The sequence below is a fragment of the Odocoileus virginianus genome, chromosome 5 (assembly GCF_023699985.2).
Source record: "Odocoileus virginianus isolate 20LAN1187 ecotype Illinois chromosome 5, Ovbor_1.2, whole genome shotgun sequence".
Taxonomy (NCBI): domain Eukaryota; kingdom Metazoa; phylum Chordata; class Mammalia; order Artiodactyla; family Cervidae; genus Odocoileus; species Odocoileus virginianus.
Genome location: NC_069678.1, coordinates 59,795,652 through 59,817,751, shown reverse-complemented (window position 1 = coordinate 59,817,751; position 22,100 = coordinate 59,795,652). Strand labels below are relative to the sequence as shown.

Genomic DNA, 22,100 nt, shown 5'->3' with positions numbered 1-22,100 from the left:
TCTCTTGGAGAGAGCAGATGTATGGAGGCTGAAAGTTCCAACAGGAAGCTCTCAGTCGGTTACCCTGGCAACCTGCTCCCAGCCAGAGGGAGTTTCCAAAAGCCATCTCATTAACATACCTTAGGAATGGTTGAAAGATGCTAACAAAGACACCCTTTTCACCTTTATGGCTCTGGAGCTATTTCATGAACTGGAAACAAAACTACATACTCTAATAAAAGATTTCCCTGTAGCTCTTATATAGAAAATTACACGGGTTTTAGGAGCTGTGTGCCAGGAATAAGGACAAAGACCAAATACATATTTCTTATTATAAATCATAATATCACATTGACAAACAGTATTTTCTCTATTAACTGGGATGCCATCCTCTTAAATTCAAGCAGACTTACAGCTCTTGACCGTTTCTGCAGGCACTTAGAAAGAAATTTTAATACATGGGTTGAAGAAAAAGTATTTATTTGACACCTTTACAAAAATATTTAGGCACATAATTTTCATATTTTTGTCACCTGATTTATATATCTCAACCCTCAGTACCTTTTAAAAACACTAAAATGGTCATTTGGTAAATAGAATCTATATTGAAAAAATATTGTGACAGGCCAACATTTGTAGACAAAAATCAGTTGATTATCACCATGAGAAAGAAATGCTTATGAACAAAATAATCTCTAAAAACATCTTTGTGAGACAAAAAAAATCTAACCAGTAGATTTCTTTTTAAAAAGTATTTTCAAAAAAGGAAGTTTAAAAAAAGCCCATCATAAAATATCTCCTCATACCATGATGAAGTAGCATCCTAACAGTAAGAACTAGAAGGTAGGCTTAGAAAACAGCGATGGTGCCAGAGGTTCACAGATACCAACAACTGACAAGAGCCTGGAGGCAGAGGCAGCATGAAGCCAATGCATTTAATTCAGAGATGAGAAGAAATAAAGTCCAACCTACACAGGAGCTACCTTAAGGTAGCAAACTGGGGCAGTTTTAACACAATCACCATTCTGAAGTGTAATTATTTTTCTCTGAGATAGATACTAAATTTTTTTTTAAATTTACCAAAATATGAGAGTCATTTCTCTTTTCTTTTTTAAAGAATAGAATCTTTTGTAAAGGTAGAATCACCTGCATCATACAATAGCCCAACTATACCCACTAGATATTTTAAAAAGTTGACCGTGAGCAGAAACTCTTCTTTAACCATTCTAGAAGCAACCAAATTACAGGGTCACATTCAAAAAGAAATACATTGCCCAGGCCTCTAGCATTTAAGGAGCACAAATTAAGACTCTTAATCTTGGCCTACAGTCTAACCCTGAAATCGTGACAGTAACATTTGCTGAGTGCCTAATATGCACAAGGCATTGTGCTGAGGAGTTTGCATCCCTTATCTTATTTATTTTGAAGATTATTATTTTTCCCTCAGGGAGAGAAAAATCACTTACAGCCTTGTTCATAGGGAGGAACCAGTAGTACATAGCTATGTGGAAGCAAGAATACATGCAGGAGGGAGCAGAGGGACCTGGGTAGTCACAGAATTCAAATGGCCTGGCTCTCATCTCAGAGCTGGAGGACTAGTATAAGTCCTCTTAGATTAAAAAAGTGCTTCAGTCAACTCCATGGGTGGGACACCCCTAATCACCAGTGCTGAAACTGTGCAGACAGCTTCTACTCATAAATCGCTGATTCCTTTCATCTGCTTCTTTCAATCAGGATTTGGCTAAAGAATTATTCATTCCTTATGAGAATGAGAATGAGAACCATGTCCTCTTCACCTGAGCTGCTGCAGAGCTTCGCATAATGCCTGGCATAAGATAGTCAATTTTTGCTTACTGAAAGATGCCATAACAACCAAAATAAAGGGAGGCCTGCCCAAAATCCTGGGTACTACTCCAAAGTAGTCAAAAGTGAAACTCGACTCTTCTCTCCATGAAGATCCTATATCAGCGTTACGGCTGTGAACTTTTCATGCATGGCTGATAGAATAAGAACTACGAACAACAAATGCAAAACGTACTTCTCTTTCTTAACCTACATGCAAGCTGGATCCTACAAATGACTGACCCCTAAAGTCAACAGTCACATAAAGGAATTAAAAATCACCTGACATGCTGGCAACGTGTAGCCTGACCAATCAGATTATTCAAATCAATCTGGCACTGCCTTAAAAACAGACTGGTCAAAGAGGGCATTGCTGTCATTAACTCAAAAAAAGGAGCCACTAGTCACAAATGTGTTTTCAACTTCCTCACCACAGCTCATCTGTCTCCAAAGGCAAATTCAGGATTTAATTATATACTGCCTCTTTTTCTCCCAGGAAGTAGTTTAGTTAACAGATATAAGAACTTTTGCCTTGTAAGACGCTGGAATACCAGGTACATCTCTTCATGTGTCATAACCAAGCCTGCACATAACTGAAAAGAAACTACAAAAATGGTGGGTCAGTCTATTGAATCTCCAACTTCCCCAGGCTTCTTGCTCTTAAGATGTTGGTGGCAGGTGAAGGGGAATCCAACAACCAACATGAACAGGGCAGAAAGCCTGAAGCTGCTCTACTGCTTCTGATCAGTCAGAAAGCTTAGTACAGGCCACAGGCCCTAAGCTCATGTGCATCTAGTGAAGTTATAACTAAGCACGATTTTCTCAAATAAGAACTGGAGACACTTCTTCAAGGAAACTGACTCTCTAAGAGGCAGTTCAACACTTCGTGAGGTGGGGGGACAGGGTGGGGGGGTCTTGTGTGCACCTCTAAATGCACACAAACTATTTCTAATGTCAAAGTTCCCTCCTCCCAGTAGCTCAAAGAAGAAGGAACAGAACTACCATAATTAGCTCCAAAAATGCCCTTCCTTTGTCCCCGGGCAAAAGTGGGCAGGGGCAGCAAAATTCATGGGCAGAAGTGCGTGTCATCCATGGCCAGCCTGGAGTAAGACAGAAGCTCACGCACGCAGAGTGCCCATCACCTTCCCTGATGCACAAAGCCTATTCCTTGCTGATTCTAAATTCCATCAATCACTCACCTCCTCAAAAGAGCTCAGGCTAGCTCAGCTGACACCCCTACTCCCTCACTTCCTCAGAGGAGAAGCGGGGGTTATCAATGGCAGCACAGTTCAGTGGAAAAAAACAGGAATTCTGACTTATTAGCGAGTCATCTTTCTCCGAGTCTTGCTTTCTTATCGATAAAACAGGGATACAATGACATCTTGCACAAGATAATATCCTATTTTCCCACTTAAATTTTCTCAGCTCAGATATTAGGGGACAGTGAGTCTCAGGACCCCTACATGGACTTACTAACTTGAGAGTTGGCTATGAGGCTAATTCTAGGGGCCCAGCACCACTGGCTAGGCTTTGACAAACCAAAAATAAGGGAAAGATAGGAATATGAAAAGGACCTCAAAATAACTCTTTTTCAAAAATAGGAAGAAATCAAAACCGTCCAGGTTCCCTGTTGAGACACCAGAATACTAGCTGTTTAGGTCAACGAAGGCCAGCAGATTGCAAACCTAATGAAATGAAAGCCAGCATGTACACCAATGCAAAGGTAGCCAGCCTCCTGCACACGGACTGCACAGCTGGCCTGAGCAAGCGTTTATCTCCAAAGTCAGTGGATGCCTCTAAGCCAAGTCACACTGCTCTGTCTGAGTTAACACCCGACCTGCCCAAAGACGCAATTCAGGCGAGACCCATCCACGGCTGCTCTCCCAGGATGCAGCACTGACCCTGAGAGAAGCGGGCCTGCTCATTAACGTGGGATGTGGTGGGAGTGTCCAAAGGAAAGAGGTATGCTCAAGTGATTGAAGGAAGAGGAGGGAAGGTGATGGCTCTAACGCTGACAGTGCCAGCAACACAGTCCAAGCCCCGACCATACAGAAACTTACCAGCCTTTCCCCTCAAATCATACATTCAGAAATGTAAGACTAGTCATAATGATTCAAGCAGGAGTAAAAAGAGTAACAACCAAACCCAGAGGCGGGAAGCAAGGGGAAAGAGATGGAGGTCATGTTCCCCACGCCACTGTTACCTGGGTAAGAACAGCTGAGCTCATGGTTTATGATGGCAGGGTTCACATGCCATCATTTGATGTACCCTGCAGCATTTGGTTTCACATTGCTGTGGAGTTGGTGCTTCGAACCCCGCATACAGATTTGCAGTTTCTGAGAGCTGAGAAAAACCTCTAAGACTTGTTCACAGTCACGACATCTTCTGAATAAGTCCATGGAGCTAAGTTCTCAGTCTTACCCTTGGTCACTACAGCAGGAGCGAGATCAAGCAACTACCTCCAAGAACATCTCTCCACCCCCAGCACTCAGCACAATGCCTGGCACGTATTACATGCATGATACATTTTAGCTGAATGAATGACTCTGACAGATGAATAAAATGAGTTAAAGGTCTACTTCCTTCACCCCTTCATTTTCCTCATCCTACACAACATAGAGGGAATAGAATATTTTCAAGGAACGCACCTTGCTCACCCCATGAGCTCTCAGGAAAGCCAATGTAGAAACCAATACATTTTGAAGCCACATACATTTTTTTAGTGCCAAAGATGTTCTCTTTGGCCAAAGCAGTGATGATAGCCTCATGAAGAAAAGGCAATCGTTAGGAAAGAAAATTCAAAGAGTAACTTCAGATCCTCAGCTGCATTTCCAGCAGAAGCAAGGCCAAACCGCCTCCAGACTTAGCAACGACATAAACAGTGAGGCTTCTGACGGAACACTTTAGATACGTGGCTCTCAGGGACACCTGGATATTAAACTATGGAATAAAATATTTTCAAAACGTGGATGTTTCACTGTCGGCATAAAAGAAAAATAAATTAAAAAGCCAAGTACATTTTCCAGTCTGATATAAATTAATTCTAATGGCATATTTAAAAGAGTCAATTATAACTGTCTCTCATAAAATTTTAAAAGGCAGCAATCAATCCTCAGATTGTACAAGTGCAAAGGAATGGTATTTTCTCCATGATCAAAACACCTCAGTATCTGTGTAAGAACTCCCAGTGTTCCCATCTGATCGAAAACTTGGGCCAATGCAGTTGATGCAACCCTTGTCATACTGCTCCTTTCCCCTTAACGTCCAGCTTGCTACTGGCCTCTGATTGTTTGCTCAGCTGCTCTTCAGAGAAGGTGATGTAGGAATACACCAGGCTCCCAGCAATGCTGCAAAACAGAAAACCACCATCAGGGAGGAAGGAAGGAATGGCAAACAGAAGGCAACCTGGAGTGAGGGCTGGAGCTACCTTTCCAAATCCCCACCAAGTAAAATGAAAACATACAGCATTTTCATTTACCAAACTAGAGACATTCCCTCATCATGGTACTATCCACTGTCGTTGATGCTTTGGAAAAACAAATGTTTGCATGTACTTGTCAGCAGGAGGGCCAATTTTATACAGTCTTTCTTCATGACAATTTGTTGAAGTAAAAACCTCAGAATTCTGCTTATCCTCTGACCTAGCAATCTATTTCATGGGTGGACTGTATACATCTTCTTAGACTTATTGACAAAGCATTTATCACAAAATCTTTAACTGCAGAAAATTAGCTGAAGGATAAGTGTCTCATAAGAGTATTATATAAATTCATACAATAGAATATAAGGCATTCATTCAAATGACAGAAAATAAAGAGCTGGCCATGACCTTTAAAATGAAAAAATAGTTCAGCATTCTCCAACCCCATTTTATTTAAATGAACATGAATATGTACATTAATGTATCAGAATAAAGTCTGGAAGGGACAAAATAAGAATATTAATGATAGCCGTCAAGAAAGGGCAGAGTGAAAACACCGCTTTTGGGTGAAGCGGCAGCATGTTGTGTTGTTTTGCTTCAATCGGTGGTGTGACAAGGTGAAAAAAAAAAAAGAAAAAAAAAAGAATATTAATGATAGTTACATCTAGACTGAGATTATAGGTGATTTCTACTTGTATTTTCTACATTTTCAAAAATAATCACTCGAGACAGAAATACTTTTTAATAAGAAAAAAACATCCCAATTAAGTAAGAAAACAGGCTTCATAGGTGGCGCAATGGGAGGAATCCGCCTTCTCAACGCAGATTGTCAAGGAATCTCCTGTCAATGCAGGAAATGCAAGAGAAGCAGGTTTGATCCCTGGGTCAGGAAGATCCCCTGGAAATGGCAACCCACTCCAGCTAATCTTGCCTGGAAAATTCCATGGACAGAGGAGCCTGGCAGACTGCAGTCCACGGGGTTGCAAAGAGTCAGACATGACTGAGCACACATGCACACACACAAGAAACAAAACATGCAGACCCTGGGGAGACTCAAAGCTGGTTTCTCTCCAACCAGAATCAAATGAACAGTGGAGAATCTACATCGTCTGAGCCCTTGGCCTCTGAGCTGGCTGCTGCCACCCCTCACACGTGTCTACCACACCTTACCTCCAGGAGGGTTCACTCTTCTGGGACAGCGATTATTTTGGGGACCTCAAGCCCACCTGGGCTACACAGCCTCCTGAAAGCTCTTTTGAGGGAATGTATTCAAAGTTACCTATCATATGTGTGTTTAGGAATAAATGAACCTTCCCAACTAGATTACAAATTCCCTTAAGGTAAAAATTAGTCTATGCCTTTGCATACTAATCAGTTACCTCCTTAAGGAGACAGGAGAATAAAGACAAGCCATTGGTAAGACAGGAGGTAAGCAAAGAGACTGAAAATGTTCAAAACAAAGTGGAACTATTTTACTCACTTATCCCATGTGCTCTCACATGGCTAAATCATGCAGCAGATTTTTACAGTCAGATCAGGATTAGAGTCTCAGCTCTGCTTCTTACTATGGTGGCTGTGTGACCTTGGGCAAGTTATTTCACCCCTCTGAGTCTCAATTTCGTTTTCATGTGAACTCGGGGATGATTAAATAAAACAATGTTGTAAAGGTGACTGTCATGGACTAGGCACTCAACAAATATTAACTCCCTATGTTGCCTTCACAGATATCTATCTATGTCCTTTCTATATCAAGGTGTCAGTCTGTGCACATACTTTATTTAGTTTTTATTGAAGTACAGTTGATTTACAATGTTATGTTAGTTTCTGGTGTACAGCAAAGTTGTGCAATTTCATATATATACACATACACACGTTCTTTTTCATATTATTTTTGTTATGATTTACTACAGGACATTAAATATCGTTCCCTCATGTGTACATACTTTAAAAATAGAAGTACCTCAGTCACAAAAGTCTGACCAGGATGTTTGTTAACCATTCTATCTGCCGAGGAGTTTTAGGAATTTAGACAGGAGTAAATTTACAAAAAAATAAAAGGCTCCCAAATTTTGCTGTGATTTCCTTGGAACTCAATGGCACTGATAAGGATAGTATTTGTTTTATTACTTGATGTGAGTCAGGTAGATGCTCTCTTTAGATCAGAATTCTGATAAGACTGACTTCATGTACAATACAGTTTTTTTTTTTTAAGGGCTCAACCAGAGAAAAGCTAAAGAAATAGAAGAATATGAAGCTAAAAACTTGCTTTCCACCTATTCTTACCATTTAATGTCAGTGTTTTTGGAAAGGGGGCATTTCTCTCACATATTTGGAAACAAGGTTTTAGGGGTTTTTTTGCTTTCCTGATATCTCTAATACTCTTCCCCAACTCGGGGCTGAATCCAAACTACTCAAGCATTTCCATCGTTTTCTCCCCTACTTCTATCCTTTTTCTTTTCTGTCTCTTAAACAAACAAAAAAACCTTAAAATGTAGGTAGAGGACTCCTGTCAGAACTTTTAAAAAGGTAATATATATGTTTCCCACACCTGGAAGAAGTTCCTTCAAATGTCATTAGTCTCCTGCAAAATAACTTTAGACCTCAAGACCAGGGTCAATCAGAGAAGTTTAGCGGCCAAACTAAAACGGACAACCCTAGCTTAAAAACTGAGCAAAAGAAAACTGAGGTTATGAAAAGTGAACTATACATAGCTAGTGGCAGTACCCATAACAGAACACAAATCTGCTGCTATATTCCATTTCAGTGCTCTTCTGTAAGGAATTATATCGCAAAGGGCCAGCTAACCTCCCTACATCCCTTTAGAAGTCAAAGTTATTCCAGTGGTTAGTTATTTATCTCTATGAAAAGCCTGGTAACTGTTACAGTGGCAGCAACCCACTGATAATACCAACTGATAATACAAAACATGTCCTTCTCTCTCTCCAAATGAGAGAACCACTAAGAAGAGCTCATGTCCTTACTTCATGAGAAGCCTGGAACTCTGAGAGTCTGCTAGGATGGAATTATGCAGGAGAAGTCTGTAACCAGGAAGCAAAACCTCCCTTTAAGGAAACAGGTAAAGGAGTCCCAAATGCAGGAACAGGAGACTCAGGAGCCAGGCACAAGTGGCTAGACCAAAGTCCTCAGGACCCAGCTCTGGAGCCAGACTCTGAGCTGCATCACGGCCCACCCCAGAGACTATATAGACTCTGGTTTGATGTCAGAAGGTACAGTAAAATGGGGTGTGTTACACAAAAGGAGGCTGACTTAAGAGTTTTGTAACCAGTGTGATGACATATACTGAAGGGAAATGAAAATAAAATTAATTTATTCCTCTATTCACTTTTACTGGACTGCAGTTAAGTAAACTTGGAAGGCAATCATGGACTGACTATTTCACCAGCTGGATAATACATGGCAAGTTTCTCAGCCCCTCTATGAAATGAAATACTCACAGCACCTATCTCAGAGAATTGTTAAATTAAGTATGGCATACTTAAGGCAATGCCAAGGATAAGATTAAGCATAAAAAAAATCGTCTGATATCTGGTTGTTATTATTATTACTGGTTGGATGCCTGTTACAGACCAGGCACTGATTAAGTACTGACACAACTATAAATAAGAAAAGTGATTTCTGCCCTCAGAGAGCTGAGAATCTAAAGTGGCAATGGCTACATATGATTCACTTAGGCTATATTACAACTAATTAGTCATATACTGAATGATAATTCATTAAAGGGTGAGAACCTGGACTCTCGAGTTCAACCTACCAGGGTTGAAATCCTTCAACGACATGAGCTGTGTGACCTTGCCAGAGCTATGAGTGAATGCACCACATCTCTCTAGAAACAGGCCCAATGTATGTCTTCAGAATGCATTGGACTGAAACTTCCCAAGCTTCAGCCTCCTCATTTATGAAATAGCGATAATAAAAGAACTTCAGGGCTTCCCAGGTGATTCAATGGTAAAGAATCCACCTGCCAATGCAGGAGACACAGGTTCAACCTCTGATCTGGGAATTCCATAACAGAATACTACTCAGCAGTAAAAGGGAATTCCCCAACAGCTCTGCAGGTAAAGAATCTGCCTACAATGCAGGAGACACAGGAGACTCGGGTTCTATTCCTGGGTTGGGAAGATTCCCTGGAGAGGAAATGGCAACCCACTCCAGTATTCTTGGCTGGAAAACCCCACAGACAGAGGAGCCTGGCTGGCTACAGTTCAAAGCATCACAGAGTCAGACATGACTGAGCCACTAAGCATTAAGGGATGGACAGTCAGCAGCAGGAGGAAAAAGGTACCAACTACTGATACGTGCATACCACAGAATCTCAAATGCAACATGGAATCTCAAGCAATATGTTAAGTGAAAGAGGTCAGAGGAAGAGCTGCATAACATTTTGTATCACTATACAACATCTGGGACATCATATAGATACAAAACAGATCTTTGTAGGGGAGAGAGGTTCAATGAAAAAGGACACAGGGAGATGAGAGGTATTACACTTGTTTTATACCTTGAATGTAGCGGTGGTAGTTATATAACTGTATGCATTTATCAAAACTCCCAGAACTGTACAGGAAATGAAGGGGATTTCACTGTATTTAAATCATGTTAATTTTTTTAAATAGAAGGAAAAAAAAGAATCACAGATAAAAATAAACTCCAAAAGTTCTATGAATTCTAGCCTAAGCAGTTATGGAGATGCTGCTGTCATTCTCTGGAAAGCCTGCATTACTTGGGCCAAAGCCACAGGCCAGCGCCCAACTTCTGGTGAAAGTACAGAAGCACACTCTAATTGTCACCACCCTTCACTATTCATTCCCCACTCGCTCTGCTGCTTCTTTGAGCTTGAGTGAACACGCAGTAATTGGCCACTGGAAAAAGGCACTTAGGGGAGTTGGAGACAGCCAGGCTCTTAACAGAGCCCTACTAGGGGACAGGAAAAAAAAAAAAAAATCAAATTGGAGCCTGAGAACCTACCAATACAAACCTCTTGCTTCCTAGAATTGAATCCTATCAGAAGGGACTATTTAAACTTTTTCTGAAACAGCAAAAAAAAAAAAAACCCAAGCAGGATGAAGGTAAGCTAGATTCATCGGAGTATAATCAGAAAATTCTTTATTAGTGATTTCTTTCAAAGTGCAATCAGCCAAGGATGAACTCACACCATTTCCAATCAACTAAGTAGCCAATCTAAGTTTGGTTTTTCACATTAAAAAAAAAAAGTAATGTTCGCAATCCATGAGTCCACTCACTAACTAGTGTAAGATGTAAAAAAACCCCAAACCATAATTTTTATTTTAAAGAGAAAAAGTCAAAGAAAAAAAAAGGCAACATATACTTTCCTTTACAGACACTGAAACGCAAGTTGTAATGGAAAGAAATGGTATTTGAAACACAAGGTCATCTGGACTATAATCCTAACTGCAAATAATTTGAATGCTGACTGGCAAATAAGTATACTACTTACTCTCCTTAACCCTGTAATGAAACAGAGATTAAAGAGATATGGCCTATAAAATTTATTATAATAAAATGTGAAGGCAATTAGAAATTATTAAAAATACTACATAAGGGAAGAGTACCAATGACATCATTATCAACTAACCTTGCCAGCAAACGGTACTGTTTAACCAGAACTATAATCACTACTCAGCACAAAAAGAAACTTTCAAGACTTTAGATTTGACATATGTTGGGCTGACACATGAACCATTCCAAAATATTCAGGCAATAAAGTTTTTTTTTTTTTAAATAGCCTGCATGTGGGGAAAAAAACTATTTCTTTATAAGATACTATAAGAGATACTATAAGAGATATCTGAAAATGCAAACAGCAGCTCTTACTTCATTTTAACCATCAAGTTCTTACTTGAAGGAGATACAAAAAAAAAAAAAAAGGCATTTCTGAATCAGGCCCATAATGTATCATAAAGACTCTTTAATCCAGGTTTTTAGAAATGAAGGAAGCTTAGGCTACATGCAAACTCAGAACTACTTCACCATGTTGATCCTTTCAGAGTTGGCCGTTCCTCACAACTATTAATGAAAGAAACTGATTATCTACTAAGCATAAATATGAAGCAATGAATCAGGTACTTCATTCATTGTATTATTTCATTCCAACAACTCTAAAGATATAGATTCTAATGGAAATATGTAAGAAAACTGAAGCTCAGAAAGAAACAACGCTTTCGAAATCACCCAAGTGTTAAGTATCAGAACTGCAACTGTGAACGTGATCTGAGCCTCAACTGCTCATCTTCCTTCCAGAACACGCAATCCTCAGGCATATTTACACATCCAAACTCCGACCAACATATCCAAACCCCACAAATAACAAATAATTTTTCCTCTAAAAAGACAAACAATAATAATGACAAATAAATGTCATGGAAGGGAAAATAAGGAATTATTATCTTATTAATAACATTAGTATTAATACACTGATTCATAAGAAAGGTGGAATAGGCATTTTCACTTGTTTACATTTAAAGATATAAGAGCTCAAGAGAAGTTATATAATTTATTGTAAATTAAAAAGATACTACCATTAAAGACCTTTATAGTTTTCAAAGTGGTTTTTTTTTTAATCACCAATCCATACAGAATTCATCAAACAAACATTAAGCAACGACCAGAACTCATTCTAGGAGCTTGGAAAGATGAGTGAACAATACAGGCAGAGATCTATACCCTCATGGAACTTACATTTTAGCAGGGGAGATAGAAAATGCATAGTATATATAAACATAAACAGAAATATAGAATAAGAGGGCCTCAGAGTATCAGAAGAGGAAGAGCAGGTTGCAATTTTAAATAAGGTGGTCAGGGTAAACTTCCATGAGTAGGTAACATTTGAGCAAAAATATATAGGCCTAAGGGAACCAGCCATTCTAGTACCTGGCAGTACAGTGTTCCAGGTAAAGAAAATATTCTGTCCAAACACCCTAAAGAGACAGCATGCCCTGTATTTGAAAAGAATACCAAGGAGGCCTGTGTAGATGAAATACAGTGAAGGAGAAGGGAAGCAAGGGCTGAAATTGAAGGGCAAGTGAGAGACAGACTTTGTTGGGCCTTATCAGGACACTGGGACATGGAGAGGGGAGTACAAAGAAGAGTGACATGTTCTGCCTTAGCTCTGACAAGGAATACACTGTCTACTCTTGAGAACTGACTAGGGCTGAGATGTGGGGATGAGCCAAATCAGAGATGCAAGTATAGAAGACTAGGCAATAATCCAGGCAAAAGATGTTGGTGGCTGACATAATGATGGAAGGAATGCAGACGGTGAAAAGTGGTCTTTTTTGGATGTATTCTGAAGGTAGAACCAATCGAATTTGCTAACACACTGGATGTTGGGTATAGGTTGAAGAGTTGAGGATAACTCCAAGGCATCTGAATTGAGAGGCTAGAAGGATGGAGTGTCGCCAGTTGAGATGTTCAGGCTGTGGGTGGAACAGACTTTGGAGGACATACAAGGAGTTCAGTTTTGGACATATCAGCTGGAGATGTCAAGTGAGCTAATTAGATGTACAAGTCCAAGTTCAGGATGGAGGTCTTTAAAATTTGAGGGTTTCAGAGCATATAAATAATATTTAAAATCATGAAATTCAAAATTCTCAAACTGAAAAAGCTCTCTCAGGCAAGTTACCCTCATCATTGTTAAAGATGAATGAAGTCTAAAGAAATGGAGTTATGTGTCCAAAGTAAGATGCATATAAAGCAATATAAAGAGAGCTGGTATTTAGCCTGGAATTTTCTTAAGAACACTGCACTGACATCTAGCACAATAAATAAAAGATTATTCTTTCAAGGCTAAACAAAAGGAGTTCAACTTCCAGAAAAAGACTCCCCAAAAACTGCATAAAATATGAAACCACTTTCTCCCTTTCTTAAAAAGCATTATCAAAAGGACATTAACTATATAATGTACTGTAGGAACTCCACAAATGTCTGTTTAATAACAAGTGAATGAACTTGCCATTAAATAGTCCAAGCTAACTGTGACTATTTGACAATCTAAATCCATCTGTCAAAGTGGTTAGTTAAATATTTCTACTTACCTGATATTTAAGCCAATGAAGTTTGTCCAAGTGAAAATATAATCTCCACCAAAGACCATTCCAATATAAGTTATTAATATATTCTAAAAAGAAAAATGGCAAAACACTGTTACACAGATTTGAACTTTTTCAATATTCAAATAAAGTCTTCCACACAATGACCCAGACATATATCCTTAAATTACAAAAGCAAATAAACAGAAACTAACAAAAACCCAATGATCCTAAAATGAGTGTAGCATGAGCATGAACATCAACTAACAAACAATAACATCAGTCTCTTCCTGGTCTCTCTCCAGAAGCTAAATGCTTTCACCAATACTGAGGAATACTAAAAAGATCATCAAACTTTCCCCTTTCTTGTCATATGGGCTGACATTACAAATCTAAATAAAGAATCACTGCTATCTCCAGGGGTATTTCTACACATTTAGCCAAGTTCAAAAGGAATGTTTTTTTCCTCCCACCAGAGGTAGCAGCTGACTTTGTGAGTGGAGAGTGAAGGAAAATCTGCTTACAGGCCAGTATCCTTCCCTTTTTTTTGAAAGGGAAAAAGGGGATGATGGAGAATTTACCAACTCAAAGACTATTTCTAGAGGACTCTTTGTTGGTATCTTAAAAAAACACAAGGGAAGTCATCTCAAAGCATCACACCTAAAATCACCTCTCCCAACCCCCTTAATCTCTCAGGTGTAAACATCTGCTTATCTCACTCCTTTTTCAGCTTCTGAGATCTTAGTTCCTCAACTAGGCCTCAAACTGGGCCCACAGCAGTGAAAACCTCTGACTCCTTTTTAATTATCCTCAGACCACAAAGATAAAATAAAAATTTCCAAAGTTTAAGCTCTTATTCAATTCCTCCCTAAGCTTTTTTTCCCATTCCTCAGTCACTGACTCCTTCTGTGCTATTACAACTGCCAAAACAGTAAATGTCACAAATATTTTTAGAACCTGGGCTCTCTTAGATTAGGCCTACAAAGCAGAAAGTAAAGTGCTGTCGTGTTTTGAAAAGGCCAAAAATAAACTTCAAAATTATTCTTATAGTGGAGTAGTACCCTTTGAGAGAGCATTCAAAATTATGTCAGCCTCTTCCAGGTCTAAATATAGAGAAAGAAAGTCACTTTAGAGCAAATTTTCTTATTACTTGAGAGGAAAAAAAAAAAAATACCATGTAACCATAAACAAGGCTGGTAGGCAACTTGGGAAAATGTGTTAAGAGGACCTCTCTTGGAATACAGAAATTCAGGGAAAAAGAGAGATTAGTTAGCATAAACTGCCCAAGGAATTTCAGAAAAGGAAAGAACAGAGAACCCAATCTTTTGCTCAATATCAGTCAGAAGTTAGAAGAACTATGTATTAAAGCATCCTAACCAAGATACTCTATCAGAAGACACACTCATGCCCCCGAAGCAGAACTCAGCAGGAGGCACAGAAGAGTCTGTGCTGGTAGCTCAGAACGAAGACTGCAATTCTGAGCCTTTAGTTTACCAGAGACTCAGCTAGAAACCCTGATGACTTCCATGCCCTACTTTAGAGATTCTGATTCAAAACATCTGAGGTGGGCCTAGGACCCTCCATGTTTAACAAGTTCTCCTAAGTAATTTTCCCACCACACTTAAGAGAAACAAGGAATGCTGACCCAAGGGTTTAGGGGGTTAGGATCTTCAAGCACAGAAGGCAGCTTAAAGCCTGCTGGGGAACAGTGACTGAGCTACACAGGTTGTAGCTGGGAGGCTAATGAAAGAAGCTCCACTCTGGCCCAACTCCAAACCAGCAAGAATATCAGGGTACTCCCATCTGTCTGAAGGTATAAGACATCCTTCAATACCATAGCAGCTGTGAGAAGCAACAGCAATATAAACCAGCTGACCCTTGTACAAAGCTGGGGTTGGGGGTGCAGTGAAAAATCTGAGAATAACTTATAGATGTGTGTGTGCGCATGTCAGTTGCTCAGTTGTGCCCGACTTTGCAACCACATGGACTGTAGTCCACCAGGCTCCTCTGTCCATGAGATTCTCCAGGCAAGAACACTGGAGTGGGTTACCATTTCTTTCTCTAGGGGATTGTCCCGACCCAAGGATCCAACCTGGGTCTCCAGCATTGCAGGCAGATTCTTTACCATCTGGAGGTACCAGGGAAGCCCAACTTATGGATGGCCCTCCTTATCTGAGATTGGGCATCTGTGGATTCAGCAACCACAGATGGTACAGTACTATAAAATTTACTACTGAAAAAATTCTGCATGTTAATACATTATTGACTGTGGGGTTTTTGCAGACACTAACGCCTATGGCTGGCAATTTGTTATGTTAAGTGAATACAGAAATGTCTCTGGTCAATAGTTTTTGGGTAACAAAACATATTAATATGTCTCTGGTCAATAATAATGGACCCTAGCAGTTGAAACCTGCTTTGTTCAAGGGTTAACTGTAATCAAATACTCCAGTTTTTTTTCCTCTCCCTCTAGAGTTTAGAAGTAAAACTGTTCCCTTTGGACTAAGTTCATATGATTCTGTGGAGAGGAGGAAATATCAAAAGAAATGCACTGGACTTAATGCTGATGAGAGCACTACTGTATTTGTACCCCACGCTGATGACAATGAAGAATGTACACTAAGAAATTCTAAGCAATTAGGTTTAGTTATTTGCTAAATAACTTTCCACACCATCCTTCTTCTTGGTTAAAAACAAGGCACCAACTGTCCTGTGTCTCGTGTTCCTGCTGTTTTTATTCTGAAGAGGCAAGCCAGCTACTTTGCTCTTGAAGCATTAACTTTACAAAACCCAAGCAGGGCTGCACAGGTCATTTGGGGCTGAAACGGTCTCAGCCAGCTCTGGCCTTCAAATGCTTACCTCTAGCTTTCACAGAAGTCATACAGTTGTTACAGCTTAATTTAGAATTCTATTCACACCAAACGCTTCAATTCTATGTTTGACATCACAGACCTCCTGAGGCTTTAACCCAAGTCCAGTTCTAAAATGAGGTCTGGCGTCTATGAACACAGCTCCATGGGGGGCGCACAGGGGAACACAGCAACCAGGAGGAACTCTCCGCTGCAGCCCCTTCCCTCACCACTGACAACCGAGGCGCCAGAAGTCAAGTCCCGAGGGGACCTGTACTGTTTCCTCCCAGGGATCAAGGACCTACCTCTCTCTATTGTGCTCTTTCAGAAAGCAAGCCTACCTTACTAATGCTTTTGGAATTCAGGGATGCTGCAGCCTCTTGGATCTTAAAGCACTAGAATCACAAATTCAGATGAGGGACACCTCAGGCTTCAAGCTGCTAACTGCAGCTCAATATTCAAGGCAGTGTGGCTCTCCTAGCTGAAGACAAATGAGCCTCCCTCAAATAAAATGGATCGGGAGGAAATGACATCACTGGTAATATAAGACACAGCTTTTAAAAGTGGGCCATTTAAGGCTTGGCTCACGCTTAGGAAAACTCCCTTGATTAGCTTCTGGCAGGCATCCTTCTTCTACGACACAGCCAGAGCTCAGCAAGGAAGAGAACAATTCTCGTCAGGAGTTAAAGGGACAAACCTACCAGTACCGAGCTGGTCACCTGCTCTGTCAGAAACAGGGCTGAATATCAGTCTCCTTCCTCCCCTCTGAGATGACGCATTCTCCTTTCCTCACACTCCTCAGACCTAAGCTGCCTGAAAGTGGAGATCATGTTCTCCCTGAGTTCTTCAGGATTGTTCTAGGAACCATCACCACACTTTGTCAAACTATCAAGGCAACACGTGAGGAAATAAGAATGAAAGGGTGAAGGCCACAGTCAGACTTATTTTAGAAGAACACTTATCAAATAAAGTAGGCACCCAAAAGAATACAGTACCTTTTCAACTCACCTTAATACAGCCAACTATCGTAGTTGTAAGAGCAGAATTATACTGAGTGCAAAGCACTGTAGCATACATCAAGATAAACCTGGAAAAAGAAGGACACAGTATCTTATAAGTAAAATCCAATTCTTATTTTATAGTAACCCCTGACCAAGGGACGGAGAAGGCAATGGCACCCCACTCCAGTACTCTTGCCGGGAAAATCCCATGGACGGAGGAGCTTGGCAGGCTGCAGTCCATGGGGACACAAAGAGTCGGACACGACTGAGCGATTTCACTTTCACTTTTCACTTTCATGCACTGGAGAAGGAAACGGCAACCCACTCCAGTGTTCTTGCCTGGAGAATCCCAGGGACGGCAGAGCCTGGTGGGCTGCCGTCTATGGGGTCGCACATGCAGAGTCAGACACGACTGACGCGACTTAGCAGCAGCAGCAGCCAAGAGAAATGATCAGTGTTGGCCATGCCAGTACATTCTACTAGACACTGGCTGTGAGCTTTCCCAGCTCACTGCTGCTTCTATTGAAGCTTTGGATTTTTTTTTTTTTAATTTCATTAAAGAGAAACACATATCCATTTAATGTTCAGGTGCTTTTCCTAGCTATTGCACCAAAACCTTGAAACCACCATTCACAATCATGAGTCATCTTTTTGGATCATAGTCCTAATTCACCTACCTGAGGTACAAGGCTCAGGGCTTACAGACCCTGGCTCAGGTGTATATGTAACATGAGGGCAATATGATTCTGGACCAGGGTGAAGACAAGAGAGGTACTTTAAGGATGGAAGAAAAACAAGTGAGACCTACTTTAAGAGGGGATATAGTTCACTTAACAACAGTGGCAGTAGTCGGCACTCCCAGATTTTACAATGAGGCTTCGGAGCCTGACTTGGTACCAAGGTACCCTGTCAACTTTATTTTGAAGCATCCAGTCACCATGTAGCAAGCCTGGGCTAGATCCACTCACTAACGTCAACTGAAATGACTAGCTGAGGGGAAAAAAAACCATTAGGGAAATTTGGAGGTGAGGAGAAGAGGCACATTTGCAGATACCCTCTTGCTTTCTTCAACATGGTAGGGAGAAGTCAGTCCTAAATTCAAAAGCTGCTACTGCTGCCTACTAATTCTGCAAACTTAGACAATTTATTTGAATTCTGAGCCTGTTTTCTCAGGCAGTTAGGAGTAGGGAGCAACAATATCTGTCAAATGGGTAATGTAGAAATAAAATTAAATAATACATGTTGAAATATAATGGTGCTTATCACATACTAGCTTATTGAATAAATATTTAGTTTTTTTCCTTTATCCTTCTAGAAGCATGACTTTGAGATCAGTTTGGTAGCCCTGGGGGTACATTCCCAAGGACGGTGAAACCACTAGAGTCTGGAGGTTTATCCTGAGCAGATACATTCAAGAGACAAGAAAGAGGCAGAAAGACACCAGACCAAATTTCTTTAGGAAAACTATCTGCTAACAAGGTAGCAAAGGCTTACCCCATCACACAAGAGAGGGTGAACTGCAGAAGAAAGAGGGTGTCAGCCCAGCCTTCAAAATCCAATGCCTGTAATAAACAAGAAAGCACCAGATTTTAGAGCAGGCCCTCCAAGTCGGCTGTGTCATTCATTAATGAAAACCCTGTGCAGTTTCTCCCATCACACAGTCATATACATACACTTCCATGCATCACTCCAAGGATAAAGAGTGATGTTCAAGAATCTCATATATATGGAAATGAATCAATTAGCAGTTTTGTACGGTTTTCTCCTTTCCAAAATGTAACATGAGCGAGATTTTATACTTCTCCATGTTGGTACAAAGAAACTGCTATTTGCTTGAAGGCACAAGCCATGTCTTGCTAATTTCAGCAATCTTCCCAGATGGCTGGTATTAAATAACGGCATTCTCAAACGGTAAAACATACTTCTTCCTTGTAATGTGTGAAAGCTCAAGTATAGTCTTAGTTACCTAAATTCAGCTGAGGCCTGTCCAGGAAGAATTACTATTTTAAAACAGTTGATTTTGTAAAAGCAAAGTTTCTGTTGTTCCCCTTTGTTTCTAAGCCAAAAGTCAAAGGAATGACCAGAAACGACAGAGTGCATTGATCATCTATCTCTCACCCGTGAGGGAGGGTTTCTCTCTCAAGTACATAATTTCTCTTGCAATATGAGTTTGTCAAGCAAATCTGAGGAACATTCCACTTTTTAATCTCTCTGCCAACCTGTCCAACTTCAACTCTTGCCACTTCAACACAAATCTCATGGCTCCAGGGCTCCAGCAATACCAGGCTCCTCGTGGTTTATAAAACATAACATGCATTTCACACTCACATGCCTTTGCCTGGAATGCCCTGCCCCTCGACAGTCACCTGACTCCTGCTCACCCATCAAACCAGAAGCCAAGCAGTTCCTCTGTGGAGCGTTCCCGGATCAAGAACCCCTTCCCCTGTGCCTCAGCGCTACTTCTCTTCAGCACTTCTCTCTCTGAACTGCAAGTCTTTCTCCACCAAGTCTACAGGCTGGGAGCTCCCTGGTGGGAGGACCCACTTCACATTAGCTGCATCACAGCATTTGATAGACAGTAGACATTCAACTTGTTTGTGATTCTTTGTTGAGGTGTAACATATAAAAAAAATTAAATTCACCAATTTTTAAGTGTCTAATTCAAAGAGTCTTGACAAATGTCTAGGCATGAAACCACCATTACAATCATGATAAAGAAAGTTCGGCCTAAAACCATAGAACCTAGAGGAAAACGGAGGGGAAAGCACCCTGGCACTGGTCTTGACAACAATTTTCTGGCTATGACACCAAAAGCACAAACAACCAAAGCAAAGCTAAGAGGGACGACACCAAACTAAAAGGCTTCTGCACAGCAAAAGAAACAATCCACAAAATGAGACGGCAACCCATGGGATGGGAAAAAATATTTGCAAACTATGTATCTGATAAGAGGTTAACTGCCAAAGCACACAAGGAACTGATAAAACGCAACGGCAAGAAAAATCCCGAACAACCCAATTAAAAAAGGGGTAAAGGAGTTGAGTAGATACCCCTCCCCAACAAAAAAAGGGTATAAATAGATAACAGGTACATGAAAAGGTGCTCAACATCACTTAAAAAGTGCAAATTAAAACCACAATGAGATAGCACCCCACAACTGTTAGAATAGCTGTCATCAAAAAGACAAGAGATAAGAAGTGCTGACAATCCTGTGGAGAAAAGAGAAGCCTTGTATTGTTGGCAAGAATGTACATTTTACAGTCAGAATGAAACACATACAATGGAGCATTATTTAGCATGAGAAAGGAAATCCTGCATTTTGCAACAACATAAATGGACCTTGAAGGCTTTATGCAAAGTGAGATAGATCAGACGGAGAAAGACATACACAGTTTGATCTCACATGTAAAAATCTAAAAAAGCCAAATGCGCAGAAACAGAGCAGAATGGCGGTTGCCAGGCACTGGCGGGGGAAACAGTGAGATGTTGGTTTTGTAACTTAGAAATGTGTGTGTTCTAGGGCTCTAATGTGCAAGCACGGTTTTATGGTTAACAATACTATAAAGTTTACATACTTGAAAGTTACTAAGAGAGTAGATCCTAAGTGTTTTCACCACAAAAGAAGAAATGGCAGTTATGTGAAGTGACGGTAGGGTTAACTCATGTTACTGTGGTAATCATTTCCTAATATATAACTATTAAATCAACCACTGTACAACTTAAACTTACACAATATTAAATGTCCACTATATCTCTGAAAGCTGGGAAAAAAACATTTGCCAGCCTAGAAAGGTCCCTCCTGCCCCTTTATAGTCAATCCCTCCCCCATTTACAGCCTCTGGGAACCTCTGATCTCCTATTACTGGAGTTTTGCCATTCAGTAATTTCATATAAATGGCATTGTATAGTGTGCACTCTTTTATAGGTGCCTTCTTTAACTTGACATAATACTTTTGTTTCCTTCAGTAAATGTATCTTTTTATAAGGAAATGTCAAATTGTTTTCCAAAGTAGCTAAAACATTTTGTATCCCCACCAGCACTGTGTCAAGAGTTCCCACTGCTCTACCTTCATTTGGTTTTAAAAAACAAAATAAATGGAACTGGAAAACTTGATACTGTTAACCTGTTTGTTAGGGCTACTGGAGCAAAGTACCACCAACTGAGCGACTTAAAAAACAAAAATCATTTCTTACAGTTTTAAATGCTAGGAGTCCAAGACCAAGGCGTCAGCAGGGTAGGCTCCTTCTGAGTGCCGTGAGGGACAATGCCTCTGCCCTAGATGCTGGTGATCTGCTGGCTATCTGTGGCGTTCCTGAGCTTACTGAGGCATCATTCTGTTGTCTGCTTTCATATTTTCATGGCATTCTATGCTACTGTCTGTATCCAGATTTCTTCTTTTTCTAACCACACCAGTGATACTGGATGAGGACATACCCTACTCCACTATCTTCTCATCTTAATGAATTCGATCTGTAATGACCCTACTTAAAAGGCACTGAGGTTCTGGGGGTAGGACCTCAACATGACTCAGGGGAGGAACAACACAATGCAATTCAAAATACATTTCAAAGTTAATTTTTGTGTTATTTCCTGAGGTAGGGGTCAGATTCATTTTTCTGCATACAGATGTCAAACTGCTATAGCACCATTTGTTGAAGAGATTATCCTTTCCTCATTGATTTATTCAGGCAACTTCAACAAAAATAACTGACCACATGGTCTATTTCTACTTCTTGATTCTCTGCTCTGTTTCATTGATCTATTATTGTTTTGTAAAGTTTTCAGGGCGCAGATATAGACATATTTTGCTAAACTTTTCCCTGAGTATTTCATACTTTTGAAGCTTTTGTAAATGGTACTATTTAGTTTCCAAAAGTTCACTGCTGGTAAATCACAGTTCAGTCAATTTTTACATGATGACCTTGTTATCTTACATCTTTG

At 40.2% G+C, this 22,100-nt stretch overlaps 1 protein-coding gene and 1 non-coding gene across 2 annotated transcripts in view; one reads left to right on the top strand and one right to left on the bottom strand.

Annotated features, from left to right (window-relative positions):
- Positions 1 to 442: 442 nt before the first annotated feature.
- The window catches only part of SLC35D1 (solute carrier family 35 member D1), a 45,896-nt gene continuing 24,238 nt past the window's right edge, over positions 443 to 22,100 (bottom strand). Inside the window, exons 9-12 of the mRNA XM_020896162.2 lie at positions 18,653 to 18,720; positions 17,166 to 17,244; positions 13,315 to 13,397; positions 443 to 5,168 (exon numbers count right to left, since the gene is read on the bottom strand). Coding sequence (XP_020751821.1) covers positions 5,060 to 5,168; positions 13,315 to 13,397; positions 17,166 to 17,244; positions 18,653 to 18,720 — 339 coding nt within the window. The 3' untranslated portion in view covers positions 443 to 5,059. The remainder of the gene's footprint in view (positions 5,169 to 13,314; positions 13,398 to 17,165; positions 17,245 to 18,652; positions 18,721 to 22,100) is intronic.
- On the top strand, positions 5,749 to 5,860 carry LOC139035363 (small nucleolar RNA SNORA21). Its single transcript, XR_011488026.1, has one exon. It is a non-coding gene; the product is annotated as a small nucleolar RNA SNORA21 (small nucleolar RNA).